Below are 19,942 nucleotides of genomic sequence, written 5' to 3'. Positions count from 1 at the left end.
GGCCTCGTGCCTCATCTCTCCCCCTGCCCTCGCCATGGGGCGGCCCGCAGCAGAAAGCCCACGGGCTCTCTCTGCCGTCTACCCCCCGGTGGAAGCAGGTTTCTGGCGAACTCCACGCCCAGACCCTGCTTCCAGTGGCTACATTGCCACTGAAGCTGGGTCCCTGTCTTCCACCTCGCTGCCCCTCCGCGAGTACGCTGGTGGTTCGGGTGGGCTCATTGGGTTGGTACCTGGAAACCTGGCTAGCGCTTCCGGGTCCGTCTCGATGGCTCATCCACACCATTTGGTTCGGCAATGCAATTCAATTTGCACGCCGGCCTCCCTGGATCAGGGGCGTTCACTTCACCCGTATGCGTCAGTGGACACCCATGTCCTGCGGAAAGAGATTGATGTCCTGCTGGCGAAGGACGCGATCGAGCCGGTCCCTCCTGCCGAGATGAGGTTCGGGTTCTACAGTCCCTACTTCATTGTACCCAAAAAACGTGGGGGGTTACGGCCAATCCTGGACCTGTGAGTTTTGAATTGGGCCCTGCACAAACTCCCGTTCAAGATGCTCGTGGCAGAGCGGCACATTCCGGGTCAAAGTAACCCCGCACTGTCGCCAAACCTTCTCCCCATGGTCGGATCCTGCGTTTCTTTGGGGCGGAGTGCCTCTAGTCCAGGTTTCCAGGCATGCTGTGGTTTTCACAGATGCCTCTGCCATGGGTTGGGGGGCCACGTACAAAGGGCATGCAGTCTCGGGTCCCAGCTGCATTGGCATATCAACTGCTTGGAGTTGCAAGCAGTATGCTTGGCATTGGGCCACCTCAAGGGGTTTCTCAAAGACAAGCACGTACTGGTCCGTATGGACAGCACTGCAACCGTTGCGTACATCAACCACCAATGTGATCTACGCTCCCGCCGCATGTCGCAGCTCACCTCCCACCTCCTCCTGTGGAGTCAGAACCATCTGAGGTCGCTTCGTGCCACTCATGTTCCAGGGGAGCTCAACCGTGTGGCTGACGAGCTTTCACGGTTGCCTCCCCTGCCAGGAGAATGGCGACTCCACCCCCAGGCGGTTCAGCTGATCTGGAGTGTTTTCGGAATTGCACAGGTAGACCTGTTTGCTTTTCCAGACACGACCCACTGCCAGTGGTTTTACTCCCTGTCCGAGGGGACCCTCGGCACGGACGCCCTGGCTCACAGCTGGCCCCGAGACCTGCGCAAGTATGCGTTTACCCCAGTTAGCCTTCTTGCACAGACACTGTGCAAGGTCAGAGAGGACGAGGAGCAGGTCCTGTTAGTGGCGCCGTATTGGCACACCAGGATCTCGTTCACTTCCTCACGGAACTTATGCTCTTCGCGACAACCCCTACTTGGCTGATTCCTCTGAGGAAGGACCTTCTTTCTCAGAGATGGGGCACTCTATGGCACCCGCGTCCAGACCTCTGGAAACTCCATGTCTGGTCCCTGGATGGGACGCGGAGGTTCTAGGTGATCTACCACAGGCAGTGGTAAACTCCATCACTTCTGCTAGAAGTGGAACCTATTCGTCGAGTGGTGCTCCTCCCGCCAGGAGGACCCACGAACTTGCCCGATCAGAGTCGTGCTTTCCTTCCTACAAGATGGGTTAGAGCGTAGGCTGTCCCCTTCCACCCTCAAAGTGTATGTTGCAGCAATAGCTGCACATCACGATGTAGTAGAAGGTAAGTCCGTGGGGAAGCACGACCTGGTCATCAGATTCCTTAAGGGTGCTAGGAGGTTAAATCCGCCTCGTGTTTTGCACTCTGTACCCTCTTGGGACCTAGCACTGGTACTGAGAGCTCTCCAAAATCCTCCCTTTGAGCCTTTGTTGTCAGTGGAGCTGAATATCCTGTCCATTAAGACAGTGCTCCTGTTGGCATTGGCCTCGTTCAAGAGGGTCGGGGCTCTGCATGCTTTTTCGGTTGACGAATCGTGCCTAGAGTTCGGGCCGGGCCTTTCTCGCGTTATATTGAGACCCCGGCCCGGATATGTGGCCCAAGGTTCCTACCACTCCCTTCGTGGATCAGGTAGTGAACCTGCAAGCGCTGCCCCAGGAGGAGGCAGACCCAGCCCTAGTTTTTTTCGGTCCAGTCTGCGTCCTGCGGGTATACATTGACAGAACGCGAAGCTTCAGGACCTCAGACCAGCTCTTTGTCTATTACGGAGGCCAGCAGAAGGGGAAGGCTGTCTCCAAGCAGAGGTTAGCTCACTGGTTAGTGGATGCTATCACCCGAGCGTATGAAGCTACGGGTGAGCCTTGTCCTCCCAGTTTGCGTGCTCACTCCACGAGAGGTGTTGCCGCCTCCTGGGCTTTGGCTCAAGGTGGCTAGCTGACAGACATCTGTAGAGCTGCGGGCTGGGCGACACCGAACACGTTCGCTAGATTCTATAGCCTACGTGTGGAGAACCTGTTTCCTCCTGAGTACTTGCTACGGTCAGTGGTGTGAGGGAATAGGTTGTGTCGGCTTGCTACGTTACTCCGTGCCACAGCCAGATATGTGCGTCTTTCTGCTCCGATGGAGTTCCTCCATCACCCCTCCGGTGCCAGGCATGGCGGACCACCAGACGTCAGGTCTACTACCTCTAGGGGAGTTGTGTAGACTGGGTGTTATGTCCAGTGGTCTCTTCGGTGACCCATTATGCCACGTGAAGTCCAGCCGTGTCTTCCCCTTGACAGACTCGTTCTGTCGTCCCTGTTGAGTACGCTCCGACTTCCCTTTGGATTGGGACTACCTCAGGGACTTCCATATATTTCACTATCCCCCTGGGCTAGTACATATGTGTATTCCGGGCCTTCATCCAGTGGCTGGCTTCCGCAGCATTCACTTCCCCTTTCTTCGGGTTGGGCACGCTTTCCCAGTGTTATCCAGTGTCCACTGATTGGGTTTTACGGAACAGCAGTGTGACTCCCTAGCTAGCTCCTGTTATTTCTGAAACTGTGTGGGTTGCGTAGCTGGGCACTGGAAGGGGCCAGCACCATGGCATTTTATTAGGGAAACCCAATTCGTCAGGGAACTCCCCGACGACACGTTGGGAGTTCCCAGGACGAAAGGGAACGTCTCGGTTACGTAAGTAACCCTCTTTCCCTGAGTACAGGGAATGGAGACGTGTCGTCCCTTCGCCCTGTTGCTGTACCTTCGCGGAGATCTGCACTCTGTTCGGCTCCTCAGCGAAAAGTGTCAATACAATGTTTACTTCCGCTTTTATATCCACGCTAGTAGTCGGCTCGCGGAATGCAAAGATTTCATTAAAATTTGTATTGGCTCATTTTTAATTCTCTCGAAGGCAATTAGGCTCCCTAGCGTGATCACAATTTGTCAGGGAACTCCCCGACGACACGTCTTCATTCCCTGTACTCAGAGACGATTGTTATGGCAGCAACTAGCTGGTAAAGAGCTACATCAGATTATACAAGCAGAATATAGGCAAATTCGCTTCCAGATTATGTGACAGTAGATGTAGATATATAGTAGATATATATGGGCTATTTATATGTAAGTGGGACAAAAATACTGAAGAATAAGCAACAATTTACATTTTTACATTTGCCCATTTTCTTTTATAATAATAGTTTACTATACAAAAAAAAATTTACTATATCATCATTCACTGATTTTATTTATACTTTGTAGATCAATAATATGAAGTATAATGCAATGACTCATCATGCAGCTCTTTTACATATCACAGTTCATAGTAGCCACATCTGTCAAGCACTGATAATGCTAACCCTCAGGTGCTCTTCATTTGGGCACAACACTTGTTATCTTATCGGTCAGAAGTGACAAAAAAATTAAAAGAAATGAATAATAAAAAACAACAACTTTTTTCACATTTTAAAAAATATTTCTTTAATTATTGAAGTATTTTCAAATTATATATTTCAGTCAGATTAGCACAATATGTTGTGGAAAATTAAATAAATCATGTTATTTCATGGGTTCACCACTAGATGCCTGTATAGCTCTCTATGGAGAGGCTTGTTAATTCACTAGTTGTTTTAGGACCAAATTATTAACTTAAAAAAATCATTTAAATAAAAAATTTGATGTGAAGTGTACACGTTGCATTATTACTACAGTCATACCTGAATACAGAGAAAGCATTTGGTTACAGGTAACATTACAATTAACCCCCCCCCCCCCCCCCCTTATTAATTGTATTATTATTATTATTATTATTATTAATTATTATTATGAATATTATGAATATATATATATATGTTTGACTATATGTATATATATAGTCAAACGTCCACAGACCCGAGCAGGAGCAGCTGAGCTACACTGTTGCCCTAAGAGGCCCGAACAGTAACACCCACAGCACTAGTCTGAGAGAGATCAACTTAATCTGCACACAGCTGATGGACTAGTCATGAGTAAAATACACCAAATTGAACAGATACACTAATATGTGTGTATCTATGTGTGTGTGTGTGTGTGCATATGTGTACACATGTAAATGTATGTGTATATATATATATATATATATATATATATTAGCTAACAATAATACAAATAGCTAAATGTATGAATGTTTACATAGTGCATATAGATTTTAAACAAGTTGAAGTTGAGTTGGTTCTATTCTAGATTGTTTATTGACCGCATGAATCCACTGACAATCACAATTTGGAACATACAGGGCATTAACTTATCAAGTTTTGGATGTGAAATCAAAACCTTGGATTTTAAGAAGATTTTAGACATAATAATATTACAGGAAACATGGCACAGAAATGATGAGGTCACTCTTTGTCCCCCAGTGTATCGGAAAATACACATATCGTCCCAAAAACATGAAATAATTACACGTGGAAGAGATTCAGGGGGCATCATAATCTGGCACAAACTTGAAATTGATAAGTACATCAAACTAATCAAGAAGAATCTCATATCTGGCTCAAAATCAATTGATTTTTAGTCAAACTACAAAAGATATGTGCTCTTTATATTCTAAATTTAATTCATATAGAAAACATAATTGGGAAACACCAAAATCCACTAGATTACCCAATCACAGAAAAAGAGCTGATGGATAAAATAAAGGCTCTGCCAATATAAAAAAGCAAGAGGACCCGAACGCATCCTTCACCAAAATGCTTAAAAATATAAACCCCAAACTCAAACTGGCCATAATGAAACTTGGTTCTGAGTTTTGGTCATTTCCCTGACACCTGGATTAGAGAATTTATAGCACAAATATTCAATAGTGGAGACAAATCAGACCCAAAAAATTACAGAAGCATCTGGTGTGAGCAATAATCTGGCCTATCCCAGACCTAAACCTACCCATAACAGTTTGTGTTATATGGGCTCTATGCACGGCGGTATTTCCGGTGAAGCATTAGGGATGCTCGATAACTTCCGCCGATCGTAGAGTCCAATGCAATACCGAGAATTTATATTGAATTTTATACTCCATGGTTTTACTAAAGAAACGTTAGTCACAAAAACAGATAAAACAGACACCCCTCGTTGTGTTTATGCTTCTTTTTAAAATTATATTAAATAAATATAACTATATATAAAATTACATCTAAACGTATATACGTTTCATTTCAAAGACTGGAGGACAGTAAATTTTGAAGACTCTGCCATAATCCCGTTTTCCTCGGTTTTCCTCCGCTTTAATCTACACAACCGGAAATGGACGAGCATCCTTGCGTCAAATGCGGAATTTATGCGTGCATATAGCCCATTGACACTAAAGGGTGTGGCGTCACCTATATGACGCCAAAGGATGAGAATGTGTTGGGTCCTGTCACGAAGAAAGAGTGGCAGGACAGAGCTACAAACTACATGCCTAGAGACACGGTATAAATATTAGAAGATTTCACTTTTTTATTGAAATGTTTATTTCCACGTAAAAAATAAACAAACAAAAAAAAATACTACTTTATTTTCATTTATTTATTCTTATTTTTATACCTATTTACTTATTTCTATAGTGTTATGAATTCTTTGGCAATGTAAAGATTTCTTTCACCATGCCAATAAAGCTATTCGAATCATGAATCTTGACTACACCACCGCACAATACCGGAGTACAGTTGAAGTGAAAATTAAGAAGAAGGATGACGAGGTACAGACTGAGCAATCACACTCTGACTGTAGAGAAGGGCAGGCACTGACAGAACTGGCTGCCCAGAGAGAGACGTGGTCTGCCCGTACTGTGACCAGGGAAAAGTGGAGACAGAGCAACACTTCCTCATCAGCTGCCCCAACTATGAGGACATTAGAGGGACTTTTTATTTTAAAATTTGAAATACTTTGCTTTAACTTCATAAAATTAAACAACAAAAGACTATTTCAACATCTATTAGGTTAAAAAAGAGATTGTATCATACTAGCAGCCAGATACATTGATGCTTGTCACAAAAAAGAGAGAGTTGATGACTAATCAGTGATGCACTCACACAAACATGCTCATACACCAAACACAAAAACACTGGCACAGAATTCTTCACAGAATTTGGAAATGTTCATAAACTGTTCTATTTTTACACGGTTAATTCGTACAATCAATTTAATTTGTACAATTAGATTTAAGTACAGTATGTTATAATATTTGACTATTTTGATGTCTTTATAATTATTCTATGTATTCCAAGCTTTGATAGTATTGTATGATGTACAGTCTTCACAGAGTTCAAAGTTTACGGAAGAGGAAACAGTGAAGTTCAAGTTCAAGTTCCGTTTATTTATAGAGCACATTTACTACCGGCTGGCAACCGACCAAAGTGCTGTACAAAAATTACAATAAAACAGTAAAACAAACAGTAGAATCTTGTCAAGGACTGTGTAACATTAGATTGATCAGAGATGCATCAGAATAAGGGAGAGATGTCATCAAATACAACCTTTTACAGTATACCATGTGATACTGTAAAACGGAACTTGTTTGAACTGTGTGAAATAGGATAACTACTCACATTGATGTTGTTCTAAAAGCATATTATCTGCTTTTTTCGGAGAATCCCTCCGAAAAAGAAGAATTTGTCTCAAAAAGCACTTAAATCCCTTAAAGTGATTTTTAAAACAAACTATTGAAAATTCTTGTCTGGCAATCTCTGCCCAGACTAAAGTTCCATCTGACAAAGGTCATACCCAGATAGCAAACTGACATTGAATCAACGTGGAAATATGACATCGAAACAACGTTGATCTGACATTGTTTTGCTCATCGAATTAACGTTGAACCAACGTCAGACGCGTCATTCTTTCAAAACTAACGGAAAATCAACTTGAAATCAACGCGTTGTTTTAACGTTATGAAAGCAAACCAATTTTCAATTTCATTTAGCTTTGAAGAATGCCGCGTCTGACGTTGGTTCAACGTTAATTCGATGAGCAAAATCAACGTTGTTTCAATGTCATGAGAGACGTTGTTTCCACGTTGATTCAATGTCAGTTTGCTGTCTGGGTATGCAGCATGTGCCAACAGAATGTCAGATGTTAGATACAATATTAATTACATACAAGTAAAATAAATAAATTGTAACTAAATTAGCCAATGCCCATTGGCAGGTGAGATTTGCATTCACGTTTTCGCTGAGGAGCCTATGACTTGGCTGCTCAGCGGAGATACATGATGGGGTTACAATAGTAACCTAGACATTCCTTCTTAATCTGTCACGTTCAACATCACGACGCAACATACCGACTAATTGGGATCCCTAATAAAGCAACACTATAGTTGCCCCTTCCAGCTCCCTGCGTAAGCTGCCAGATCTCCCCGAACCAATTGGGGAGGAAAAAGGACAGGGTTTTACACAGCGTCAATCACTGCTGTTCCATCTAACCCACTCAGTAAGCCTATTAGATAACACTGGGGAAGTGGGCCCTTACCAAGGGGAAGGGAACGCTGCGGATGCCACATCATTCCCGTAGGGAGGTGTCATGTGGACGTTACACATATGGACTGGCCAAGGGGGCAATGCATCGGAAGTATGGAAGTCTTTGAGGTAGCTCCAGCCCAGTTAGGGGGGAGACAATACTGGGCAGAACGGACACGGGCTGGTCGATATGGAAGCCGTAACATGGGGGAATTCACAAATGAGATCACTCATAGGGGAATCCCAACATACTGTACGGGTACCTAGCCTAAAACCAGTGGACATACTTAGCAGTTATAGGCTTGGCGTCGGACGTCTCCACCACATCTGACTGCAGGGGGTGTTGGAGGAACACCAGTGCTCCTCGCAAAGCAGGAGGACTCTCCTGTGGAGCAAAATGAGTACACATATCCCGGTTTATAAGAGGGTAATGACGATCTACTGGTAGGAAGTACATGGGAGGACACTGGCTCTATACGGAGATAATAGAATCTTGCAAACATGTTAAGTTTCACCCAGCCCACAGCTCTACAGATATCTGTCAGCGAGATGCCATGCATCAGCGCCCAGAAGGAAGAACACTCCTGGTCAAGTGGGCTCTCCAAACTCTTCTTGGAGATAGCCTTTCCCTTCTGCTGCCTGACATAGAAGGCAAAGGGCTGGTCTGAGGTCCTGACGCTCAGTGTTCGGTCCACATTCAGGTGCAAAACACGGTCGGGACAGATCAAAGCAAGGACTGGGTCTGCTTCCTACAAGGACAGTGCTTGCAGGTTCACTACCTGGTGCCTAAAAGGCGAGATGGGAACCTTGGGCACATATCAGGGCAGCAGGGCTGGGGTCTCAGGATTATGTGAGAGGATGCTGTCCCGAATTCCAGGCACGATTTGTCAACTGAAAATGCCTGCAGGTCCCCTTCCCTCTACACAGAAGCTAGACAGCTTCTTAGTGAGTTCAGAAAATTCAGCACTGACTGAGCTTACTGGTTGGTGACCGAGGTTGACCGAGTCCACATACCGAGAAAAGAGATTCTCTACACGCAGGAGAGTTTGCTCTTTTCACAGTTGACTCGAAGCCCCAGATGCACTGTCTGTGTGTTTGTACAACTGGTCTCACAAGTTTGAGCCAGTCATAGAATTCAGGGACGCAGCCAACCCCCTTGGAGGTAAGGGATGGGACTCCCCTGGTAGTTGGGGGGGATGAGATGGAGGTCAATGAAGGCATCAGCATCTGTGAATGCAGGCATGTGTAGGTACCTATCTTTTATACTACAAGTATTAGAACACGAATGGATAGATTAGAAGGTAACACCAGCCAAAGATATTTATTGACCTTCTTCCCTCAAGAAGAAAGCCAACAGGAGCAGAGCTAAAACTCGCGATAGTGCATACATTACAAGTGGGCAATTTATAAATGAAGACTGTCAGCCCCCTTTTACTAGATCCGAGTCGATGACGTCACCCGCCTATGACGTCTCATCTCTTCATTGGACTGATACTTCATGACGCAATCAGGCAGGGGCGTTCCCACAGCGTCTCGACGCAGCTTGAGTTCCCTTGAAAGGGAACTGATATTACAGTATACCGTAGTTTACCACAAATACTTGTCAGTACACTCAGCAGTAAACTTTAACCATATTTTAACCAAGCACCTGAAGCACCTGAAGAGAATAATTTCATCTTTTCTGTACTTATAAACACTCCAAATATACAACAAAATGCATTTAAGGGCTAAAAAAAGTGGATTTTGCATGATATGTCCCCTTTAAGACAAAAAGTGCCCACGATAGAAATACTCAAATATATACTGTATATATAAATCAACATTTGTTTGGTTTGACCATTAGAATTTGACAAAAAGTAGGTATTTTTGTTCAAATTCTAATGCAGCATTGTACCCACGGTGAATAATTCAGTCCCACATTGTATTGCACCAATATCTTTATAGGCAAAGTGAACAAATGTTGATTTATACATATTCTTGAGAATTTCTTCTACCGTGGGCACTTTTAGTTTTAAGAGGGCTTTTATGACCAAAATTAAGTATTTTTGGTCAAATTCTAATGCAGCATTGTATCCACTTTGAAGAGTACTAATTATTCATTCCTTTTGGAGTCATGCCTTTTCAAATCAAGAACACACCTCCTTTCAAATATTTATGAAGGCAGCTCACTACAGCGTTTTCTTTTTAAGAGTGGCTGTATTTTCTTCACAAGATCACCACATAAAAAAAAAAACTTTAATTTAATGGTGGATTGTGGCATAACAGCAAATTGAACTGAAACAGTGGAGGCATTTCTCACCATTACTCTTTTTCGTATCTTCCTTTGTAAGTTTCTGCTGTGCTGTGGCTTTTTGCACACTCAAGCGCTTTCCCAAGACCTCCTTCACCGATTCGCTGCTGATGACGGAACCATCCTCACTCGGCAACCTACTGCAAGTAACCATAGCAACAAGGAGCAGCAGTGAGTCTTTGCATGTGTAAAATGTCATTTCCTTTGCCTGCATAATCATTTCATACACATAAATATAAATGTAACGACACATTATCAAACAGACATACACACATACTTATTGCCACCTTGGCTAAGTTTCAATCTGCATTCTGAGCGGTTTTGAGATATTCAGCTTCAAAGTTTTTGCATTCAATTCGACTTTGAAGATAGAACCTTTTTGTTTTCTAAATAAAAAGTCCCAAAATGTACACAGCTAAAAAAAAAATTTAAAAAAATGCAAAATGTTCATAAATTATAACAGAATAACTTTCTGTAATTTTGAGAAAAGAGTCAGATAGAACCTTAATAATTCCAAGGTGACATTATATCAAAAACTAGAGCTAAAAGAACACAGTTTATAGCTGTGCTAAAGCTTGAACTTTATGAATAGTATAGTGTTGATGTGTTTTGATTTTGAAGATTGATTTTGAAGATTCCACTCAGACTTCTTAATATCTAATGTATTTGGTTTTAATACTTTTGAATTATAAAATAAATACAAATAATTGACCGTTTGCAAAAGCCACGCCCCCTAGTTATTGTTACTATGAAACAAATGGTCAAGCACGACCAGTGGGACAGATTGCCAGGACGGCAAGAGGTATGAATTAATGTTACCTGTGCATGTCAGTGACTTTTTTTTGGAGCAATACCTCAGCGATATCCTCCAGATCGAGGCACGAGGCAAATGCAGTGGAGGGATATATTAAAAATATAAAAATGCGCAGTGAAGGAGACACGACTACTATTGAGGCGAATGCTTAACGTTATACTGTTCTCAAGCTAAATCTGAGAAATCATGACCTGTACCTCAAATGCAACCAGCACAGCCTTAAAGAATATTTTATCAGCTGGTTCAGTGGCTAATGTTTGGAGTTAGAAACATATAACTCGCGCTGCATATTTAGTAATTTTGCCTCAGATACAGGATTAACGTTTGTGTTCACAAGCAGTTGTTCATTACCACGGCAACCGCTTGCGTGTCATGCTGAATGCGATTTTTGTGTTTAAAAAGTAACTACATACAGTAATACACGGAAAGATGCAGATAACCATACATTATCTTAGGTTATTTCTATTCGTTACGATATTGATATATGAACTGATTTTGTCAAGTAAGCTTCACGTTTTCCCCGTTGCGAGCATGCACTCTTCTAAACTGTAGTCTACGGGTGCTGCACTGCTGCTCATTTTCTCCTGAGAATATCCAACGCATTCTCATCCTTTAGCGTCAGCTATATGACAAAACGGCGCTATACTACGCACATGGCACCCTTTATCGTTAATAAAACGCGCTATGATGGGTAGGTTTAGGTGTGGGGTAGGGTAGGGTAGTCTCATATTACGCTAACGGATTTATGACGCCTTGGGTTCGCGTGCATTATTAACGATAAAGGGTGCCATGTTTGTTGTATAGCGCCGTTTTGTCATTTAGTGTTCTATGTGACGCTAAAGGATGAGAACGGGCTGGAATATCATGTTAACAACAACCCTTTAAAAAAAAAGCGTAATTCCTTTGTGGATCCTCTTGATCTGCTTTCTCCATGTTTCTTTGACTAATCTCAGTGTCTCAGTCTCATGCACGCTGCATGTGAGTTAACCATGTTCGACACCGCTCACGTTGTGTTTTCGGCTTTGGAAACGGAAAGAACACAACTCCTCCAGACAATCTCTCTGAGTACCTATAGTGTCCAATTTACAAATGCCGTGGGTGCACTGCTTAACCATCTTGCTTGCAGTCCAATGTTTGACAGACCTGCTCACATAGTAACAGTTGCTATGACGTGTGATTGGACAATGGCCATTTTGTGGGAGGGGCCTGCAAGTCTCTTATGCTCATTTATTTGATCAAAACACAATCATTAATAATAAAAGAACAAAGAACTAAGTAACCAGAAGGTTTAAATACATGGAGGATAGTCATAAACAGAAACGGGGTTAAGGTGTATGACTAATCAGAAATAAATGAATGGCAACAAATGAATGGACAAGAATACAGACAAATACTGTGACCATACATGTGACATTGCAGATGGTCAGTGGGCCAATTTGTAGCTGGAGACTCAGAAAGTCTAAGGCGGAGCCAGAGCAACGATTGACGAAGGTGAAGCCAGAGAGATGACAGACGAGCCGAGGGAGCGTTGAGCCAAGGTGAAGGTGATTGGTCAGAGGACTGAGGTGGAGCTGATGGGTCGGAGGCCTGAGTTGGAGCTAAGGGATCTACAGACCAAGGCAGAGCTGACAATAGAGAAGTCAATGGAATATCCGAACAGCAGGGCAGATGTGCTATTTGGGGAGCCAAGGGTCTGAAGGGAGACAGCAGAGTCAAGGCCGAAGAACTGGGTGGCTTTGACAGTGGAGGAGAGAGAGGGAGGCTGGGTGAGGCCATTCATAATAAAAGCGACTTGGGGCTGGGCAGAGTCTATGGCAATGAAGGCGACTTGGAACTGGGCAGAATAAGCAGAGACTGACTTGGACCAGACTAAACCAGCAGAGACGAAGATGACTTGGGGCTGGGTGGAAACAGTAAAGACGAAGAGGAGTTGGGACTAGGCTGAAATGACGACTTAGGAATAGGCTTAACCAGCAGAGACGAAGATGACTTGGGACTGGGCTCATCCAAAAGCGACAAAGAAGATTTGGAACTGGGCAGAACCCGCAGAGATGAAGTCGACCTAAGACTGGACTGAAACAGAAGAAGATGACTTGGGACTGAGCGGGACCAGCAGAGACTGGAGACCTTGAAACCCTTCATCATCCACCTCATTACATAATGAATAAATGGGTTCCCAGCTTATAGAATGCACCTCATTCTTACAAATTCCACTAATATGTCCTTGATGAGGACATTTATGCCGTCTCTGGCTCTAGGACGAATGTGGCCTCTAGCAATTCGGGCACAGAATAAGTGGTGGCAAGTGTGCCAAGCAGAGTGGGGCACAGTGGCGTGAGTTTTAATAAACAACACCTACTCGCCACATCAGTCTCGAGTAACACGAAGGAGGTCCAGAAGGATTCAATTATTAACAACAGTGAAGGACGAGAAAGGGCCAGGCCTGGGATATTTATGTTGTTGTTTTGTTATGTTTATAAACAGCAGTCATCTGTGAGGGACTGCCACTTTACTTTTATTTTGTTGGTTATTTATATTGTGATTAAACATTTTATTTAATGTTTGTCAGTTGCCGTCTCCTTCTTCCATGAACACAAACCTTGTTACATTGGTGCTGAATCCTTGGAGCAAGAAGGAAGGCGCTGTCAAAGCTATGGAAAATCCACAGTTTACCACCGAACTGAATCGCATAGCTGAGTCTGATGGTCCGAATGAGTCAGAGATACAAGCTGGGGAGCGCTAGCCAGGCCCCCAAGACTATACAAGCTGGACCAGCGGAACCAGCTGTACCGGCAGTGGGGCAGCAAAGTAGGGTGCAGGGACCTGACGTGGAAAGCATTGCGTCCAAAAGTGGGGACATACCGCTGTGGGTCATACCACGCACATGCTTTGGCCTGGGTGGAAGCTGCTGCTGAGGCTGACTGGGAGCGGAGACAGATGCGGGGATACAGGAGGCACCCTAAATGACGAACAGGTGGGTGGGCTGCAGCTAGCAGCAGGACGTGTCTGATCCTTTCCGTCTGCATCTGTACAGTGGAGAACTGCTGGGCGAAGTTCTCAACTGTATCGCTGTCAGAGATGGTTCAGTCAGAGATGGCATTCCTGGACCAACAAGGTGGACAGTGTCTGACCGAAAGAGCGTGCAGTGGCTTTCAAGGCACACAAGGTGTGGTCTGTCGCTGTGCGCAGCTCCTGCATCAGCCCAGGGTTAAAACTACCCTTGTGCAGATCTTTAAGTGACTTGGCTTGGTACACTTGCAGGAGAGCCATACTGCCCTACAAAGCAAAAAGGCAGTAACTGCAGTTTTGGTAAAGCATTAATTATTACAATTTTCATGACATTCAAGGCATCCTTTGTTATGTGACAAAACATCTTATGTTAAATGCGTGTCATTTTAGAGAAAAATGGTAGTCGTTTGTACAGTAACTGCAAAAAGCCCTAGTAAAAGTCATTTTTCTCAGCTCTGCACTCTGCGTAGTTACTGCCTTTTTGCTTTGTAGGGCAGCATAGCGTGCAGGACAGAGGCAGCATGTCCATGGAGACTGACTCGTGGGTTAACACCCACTATGATCCTCAGGTCATCCTGGCTATTCACTGAAGTAGCCCTCTTTCTTTTAGAAGAGGAGTTAGATTGGGGTATAGGCAAGAGGACGACTTGAGTCTCGACTGCAACACTGTGATGGTCATCTTCCCGCAGTGGGCACATGATTTATGACACGTGAGGCAATGACCGTGACTGTCAGCCAGTGCCCATTAACGATCACATCCAGAAACACATGGGTGGAATGACATCTTTAAGAAGACACAGGGGCCGTTTACACCTGGCCACTTCATGCGTTTTCTGTGATCGGATAGCTATCCGATCGTGAAAAGACCAGGTGTAAATGCCCCCCGAAACGCATTCGAGACGGATTTGAATCCGATCACCCAAACCACTTCAGGAGGTGGTCTGGGCCGCATTCCAGATGGAACTGGACAAGTGTAAATGCATCTGGTTCTTGAAACCACATATGTAAATGTTAGGCTACAACTCCCAAAATGATAAAAAAATAAACGAGTGAGAGCGTGTTATAGGCTATATGTCATGCTATTTTAGTCAGATATGACGACGCTACTGTGACGCGCATCATCTCAGATGAGCAGGTGAACGCCTATCAAGCCAACACGCCGCAATCTATCGCAAATCAAAGTGAAAGTAAGTCGCAGATGATTAACACTACCATCAATGAAGATAAAGTAAAGAAAGTAAAGAAACGAAATGATTTTACCAGTTCGGTTGCCGCTCTCTCTTATCACCGTCTTTGCTGATTTTGAAATTAGATTTTGAAAATGATCAATAAAATGCAGCTCATATCTGTTGCTTTCGGTGACGTGCACTTCATTAAATCCGCATATAGCGTGGGAATTGAAGATCGGATTTATATCCGTTTTGCAAAAACACATTTATGTGACCAGGTGTAAATGGAATCGTTTTGATAAATCAGATAGCTATCCGATCTGAGAAAACGCATGAAGTGGCCAGGTGTAAACAGCCCCACAGTGTCACACCCGCGTTTGCTCTTTCAGCGAAATGTACGTAAAATGTAATTAGCAGAAACAGGACTGGAAAATTAGAAATACTGTACATTTCTCCAGGAATTACATCTTAACTTTTTCAGAGGGACATATCCACATATTAACTCAAACAGTTTATGCTCTGAGAACACTTTGCCTCAAGCAAGATCCATTTATCATACTCCTTCATGAAACTAACTAAAAGCTACAGTATGCACATCCAACCATTTGAAATTCATTAACCTAAAAATATGACAACATTTTAGACCTCATTAACTGTGTTAAGATCATACTGACATCCTGGGCACTTATTTGATTTAAAAAGCAATTACCAAACTAGTCTCTGTAACAATTATCTCACCATCTCTTGTCCACTGTATAGTGTCTACTTTAGTTATGTCTTCCATGACAAGTAGTTTTGTGGACCTTTGCCAAATCACAGCAAACAATAGCATCACTGATAGGGCTGTGACATGAATATTGAGCAATTCCAGCATGCCATAAGTGTTAGCTTTCTTCACAAATACCTTTTTCTCATCTCACTGGCCAGGCTCTTCTTCGAATTTGATCCATCATGGCGTGCGGGCTTATCTAAAGACAGAGGGGCATCTCGAATGGGATGGGGCAGAACCATAGTCTCCTGAGTAACCGGGGGTTCCTCATCACCGCCTTGCTGACCCAGGTGTTGCTTGGCATAGTCAAACCCCTGGACAGGCTAAGCAACGAGCAAACATTCACATATTTGATTACAGGCGTGAAGGTTGTTCTTATACACCACACTCTAAAACAAATGGTGTTGTAACATCTAAACTAACTTATTTTAAAGTCAATATAACATTTAAAATCACTAAATTAATCTGAATACAACACACAAAAAAAAGGTATAAATAGCTTTTTATGATAAAAATGTCAGGTTACCATTTTTTACAGTGCATAATGGGGTTTCCATAAAATATCAACCATTTAAGACAGATAAAAGAGTGTTTTGTTTTATTACCAAATCAATAATTTGGTGTTCCTTTGAAATCATTAATTTGAAGAAATGTTCAGACTATATTTCAGGCATGAAAAGTGTGTGTGCTTTTAGAAATATGACTGCTACATTAAAATGAGAATTGATGATTCTTAAGGATTGTTTCTGTAAGCTGTCCTCACCACTGGCCTGGCACTGATCTCCCGGTAACCATTGTGAAGAATGGTTACACACCGTGCAAATATATTTTAATATTAACAATTGAAACAGTTTTTTTTTTTTTTTTTTTGGTTGGCTTTGACTTTCTGTTCGGTTTCCTATAGTTTCCCCGCTCTGTTTAGTTCTCTTGAGTGTTGAAGTTTAATAAAGACCGTTATTTATATCTTCTTTGTCTTCTTCGTGCACTGCTACCACCACATTGTAAGACTTATGCACTGCATATGATTTAGCAAATAGTAAATCCTCAGTTGCTGGATAACTGAAGGCAAGGATGCGTTCTATAATGGTCAACCAAAATTCAGGGCAGGCAGTAGTTTGTCAGTAATAGTGGATGACAAACTAAAGGCCAGAGTTTGTATTGGGGAAAGCAGGTCAGATCATTATATCTAATAAATAAGACATATTTGACATGTTTAAAAGAGAGTTGATGCCTGCATTTTTTGTAGTGAGGAGGATACATGTTTTATGCTTTTGGAGAAATAAAGTATTAAATGCATTCTCTGAACATGAGGTTTCTGTCCCTTCCATAGTCCATCTAGCCTACTTTCAACTAAATCATCAGAGAATTTCTGACCTTATTCCAAAAATATTCAGCTTGTTTAGGCATACAAGCTCACAATGGAACACACACATATATTCCTAATTTGAAAAAATAAAAATACTGCTGTACTATTGACATAATTCAACATAATCTTCATATTTATTCATCTTCAAATTTAATCCAAAATTTTGTGTCAGAGATTTTAAAGAAACAGTACACTCAAAAATTCAGTGCAATTTAGTAAATACTTCCCATTGTGTTAATCCGAATCTGTATGATATGATGTTTTGTATAATGTCAAGGCTGCTGTTTATCATACAACAAATGCTTGAAATGCTTGTTTCAAAGTTCTAAATCCCCTGCCTTCAATTACATTCTTTATATGGAAAAAGCAGCCCTTTGATAAACATTTTTTGTGTGTCTGTGTGATTAACAAAAGAAATGTAGTCTTGTGGGTGTGTGTGTGTGTGTGTGTGTGTGTATGTGTGTGTTTGTGTGTGTGTAAACTAACCCTTTAATTGTGCAAGATCATATTTGTCCCTGAGACCTGTCTACACTACACATTGTCCCTTTAACACTATGTGTACATCAGGATCCAGAGCAGCAGGTGAGATGATTGAAGAGCTGAATAACTACCTGAGGGTAATAACCGACGTCTCTCCAGTAAGCAGTCTAAATGAGAGAAAACAGCATGAAGAGTCATCAATCATTTCTAGCTCTCTCTCATACGCTCTCTCGAGATGTATTCCCAGAGGCAAGCAACCAAAGCATGTAAGTATTTGAGGAAAACTGTTAATGAAACCAATGTAAAATATGTTGAGTGTACAAAATACCATAATGAGTTATAATGAGAGAGATAAGAGCAAAGCAGTGCCTTATGGGAAATGGTCAAGAAGGATGTGTGTCCAGTCACTGCCATACCTTGACTCTGGGGTTGAAGTTGCTGATTGGATCACTTTTGAAATCAGTCTTGTTTTTATGACACAGCACCGTGGTGATGATAATGATGATGAGGGTCACCACACCGATGGGTGCAAGCACCGCAGCAATGATCCAAAGGTTGTTGGGCGGATTCTTCACCACGGCTGCATGGTGGGTAAAATATTTAGTTTGCATAACAATAATTTTGTTATTGATTACATTAGCAGCATTTCAGTACTCATTATTTTTCTTCTTTCAGTGGATCATACAGTACTTAGTTGGTTTAAAGAATTACAATAAAAGCAATATTTTGAGTTTTAGTCCATGTCTATTAACTTTGATGCCTCAATATGCTATTCCGTAATGCTGACCATTATAACCTTTAACAAATATGGCTGCCTCCGGAATCACATACTCTTGTCTAGGTACTTATTTTGAATTAGTAATTACTTTGCAACTGCTAAAAAGGATGTTCTGTATAGGATGAATGTGTGTAGGAATGTAATCCGGATGTACTACATCAGCCATTTTGTCATCATCATGTGACCTTCACTGCCATTCAAAATCCCTCTCTCGTGGCCTCATGCGATTGTAAAGTGTCCATATATACACACTTCAGAATCTAACTGGAAGTAGTAGGTGTTAGTTCTTTATAACACAATTGTTTTTATTACTATGTCCAAATTCACAGTACTCCTGCAAAAACTGTTTTTCGCCTACTTTAATGTAGGAAAGTCTGCAATTTTTAATCTATTTCAGACATGAAACTTTAGCTTGTACAGGCTGATAGGTCCTTTGAATGCAGTCTGCTATAGGAATCACATAATTTGCTGCACGGCCGAAGCTGATATGCCCTTTGCTGATTCTGCAGCCAATGAGATTGCTTGTTCAACATTTAAATATTCTGATTAACTCTTTGTTATAAGCTGCCCCTGCAATCAGAGTTCCTTTGGATTTTGAATGGCAGTGAAGGTCATGACAAAATGGCTGATGTAGTACATCCGGATTATATTCCTACACATATATATAATATTACGAAATAGTGCATAATAGTATGTAATATGTAATTGAATAAAATTAATGTAGAAACAACATAATGGAGGTATATTTTAAATATTTGTTTAAAGGCATCTTTTTTTCTAAGTACTATTAATGAAGGCCAGTACCACCAATACCAATGCTGCTACTGATGTCTTAATTAAATGTATTTTTTTTTCAATTTCTGCGGATAAAATAAGTCGTCATAGCCATTCAAAATGACATTGAGAAGCATTGAAAGCCATTATTTTTAATATTTAATAATAAGCATTTTTCATTTGCTTGGTTGACACAAAGTTGTACTATTGTGCAACTTTGCTCATTTTTGAATGCCTGTTAATATGGTATTTGCAGCCAGGTGAAATCTTCACTGCTGGAACTAGTAAATGCAAGTGGTAAATCATGTTTTAGATGGACTGTGATTTCATTGAAATGTTATTTTCTAGTAAAAAAAAAAAAGGATGAGACCTTAAATATTCCACAACTTTCTGTTTCACTAGGAAATACCCCAGTGAAAAATAAATATACTAAAATGTATTTTAAATACATTTATTAATGCTAAGTATACTACAAATACATTTACATATTTATGTACTTAATATAAATTTTCAGCAATTTTAGTTTACTATATTGGTATACTTAATGTCTGCTAAATTGGAACAACAGAGATCATTCTATCCTTACTAATAGTGGTATTAAAACACATTTCAGAGTTAATATTAAGAAATGTACATTGTGCAATAAAATGTAC

General features: G+C 41.9%; 1 protein-coding gene across 1 annotated transcript in view; it reads right to left on the bottom strand.

The window, feature by feature from the left end:
• Positions 1-19,942, bottom strand: part of kiaa1549lb (KIAA1549-like b) — a 149,578-nt gene that overhangs the window by 35,384 nt on the left and 94,252 nt on the right. Inside the window, exons 11-14 of the mRNA XM_039681654.2 lie at positions 18,154-18,317; positions 17,869-17,904; positions 16,027-16,214; positions 10,140-10,270 (exon numbers count right to left, since the gene is read on the bottom strand). Coding sequence (XP_039537588.2) covers positions 10,140-10,270; positions 16,027-16,214; positions 17,869-17,904; positions 18,154-18,317 — 519 coding nt within the window. The remainder of the gene's footprint in view (positions 1-10,139; positions 10,271-16,026; positions 16,215-17,868; positions 17,905-18,153; positions 18,318-19,942) is intronic.

The sequence above is a fragment of the Pimephales promelas genome, chromosome 10 (genome assembly GCF_988280905.1).
Source record: "Pimephales promelas chromosome 10, fPimPro1.hap1.1, whole genome shotgun sequence".
In the NCBI taxonomy this organism is placed as follows: domain Eukaryota; kingdom Metazoa; phylum Chordata; class Actinopteri; order Cypriniformes; family Leuciscidae; genus Pimephales; species Pimephales promelas.
Note: the sequence above shows the minus strand (reverse complement) of the source record. Positions and strands in the feature narration are given on the sequence as shown.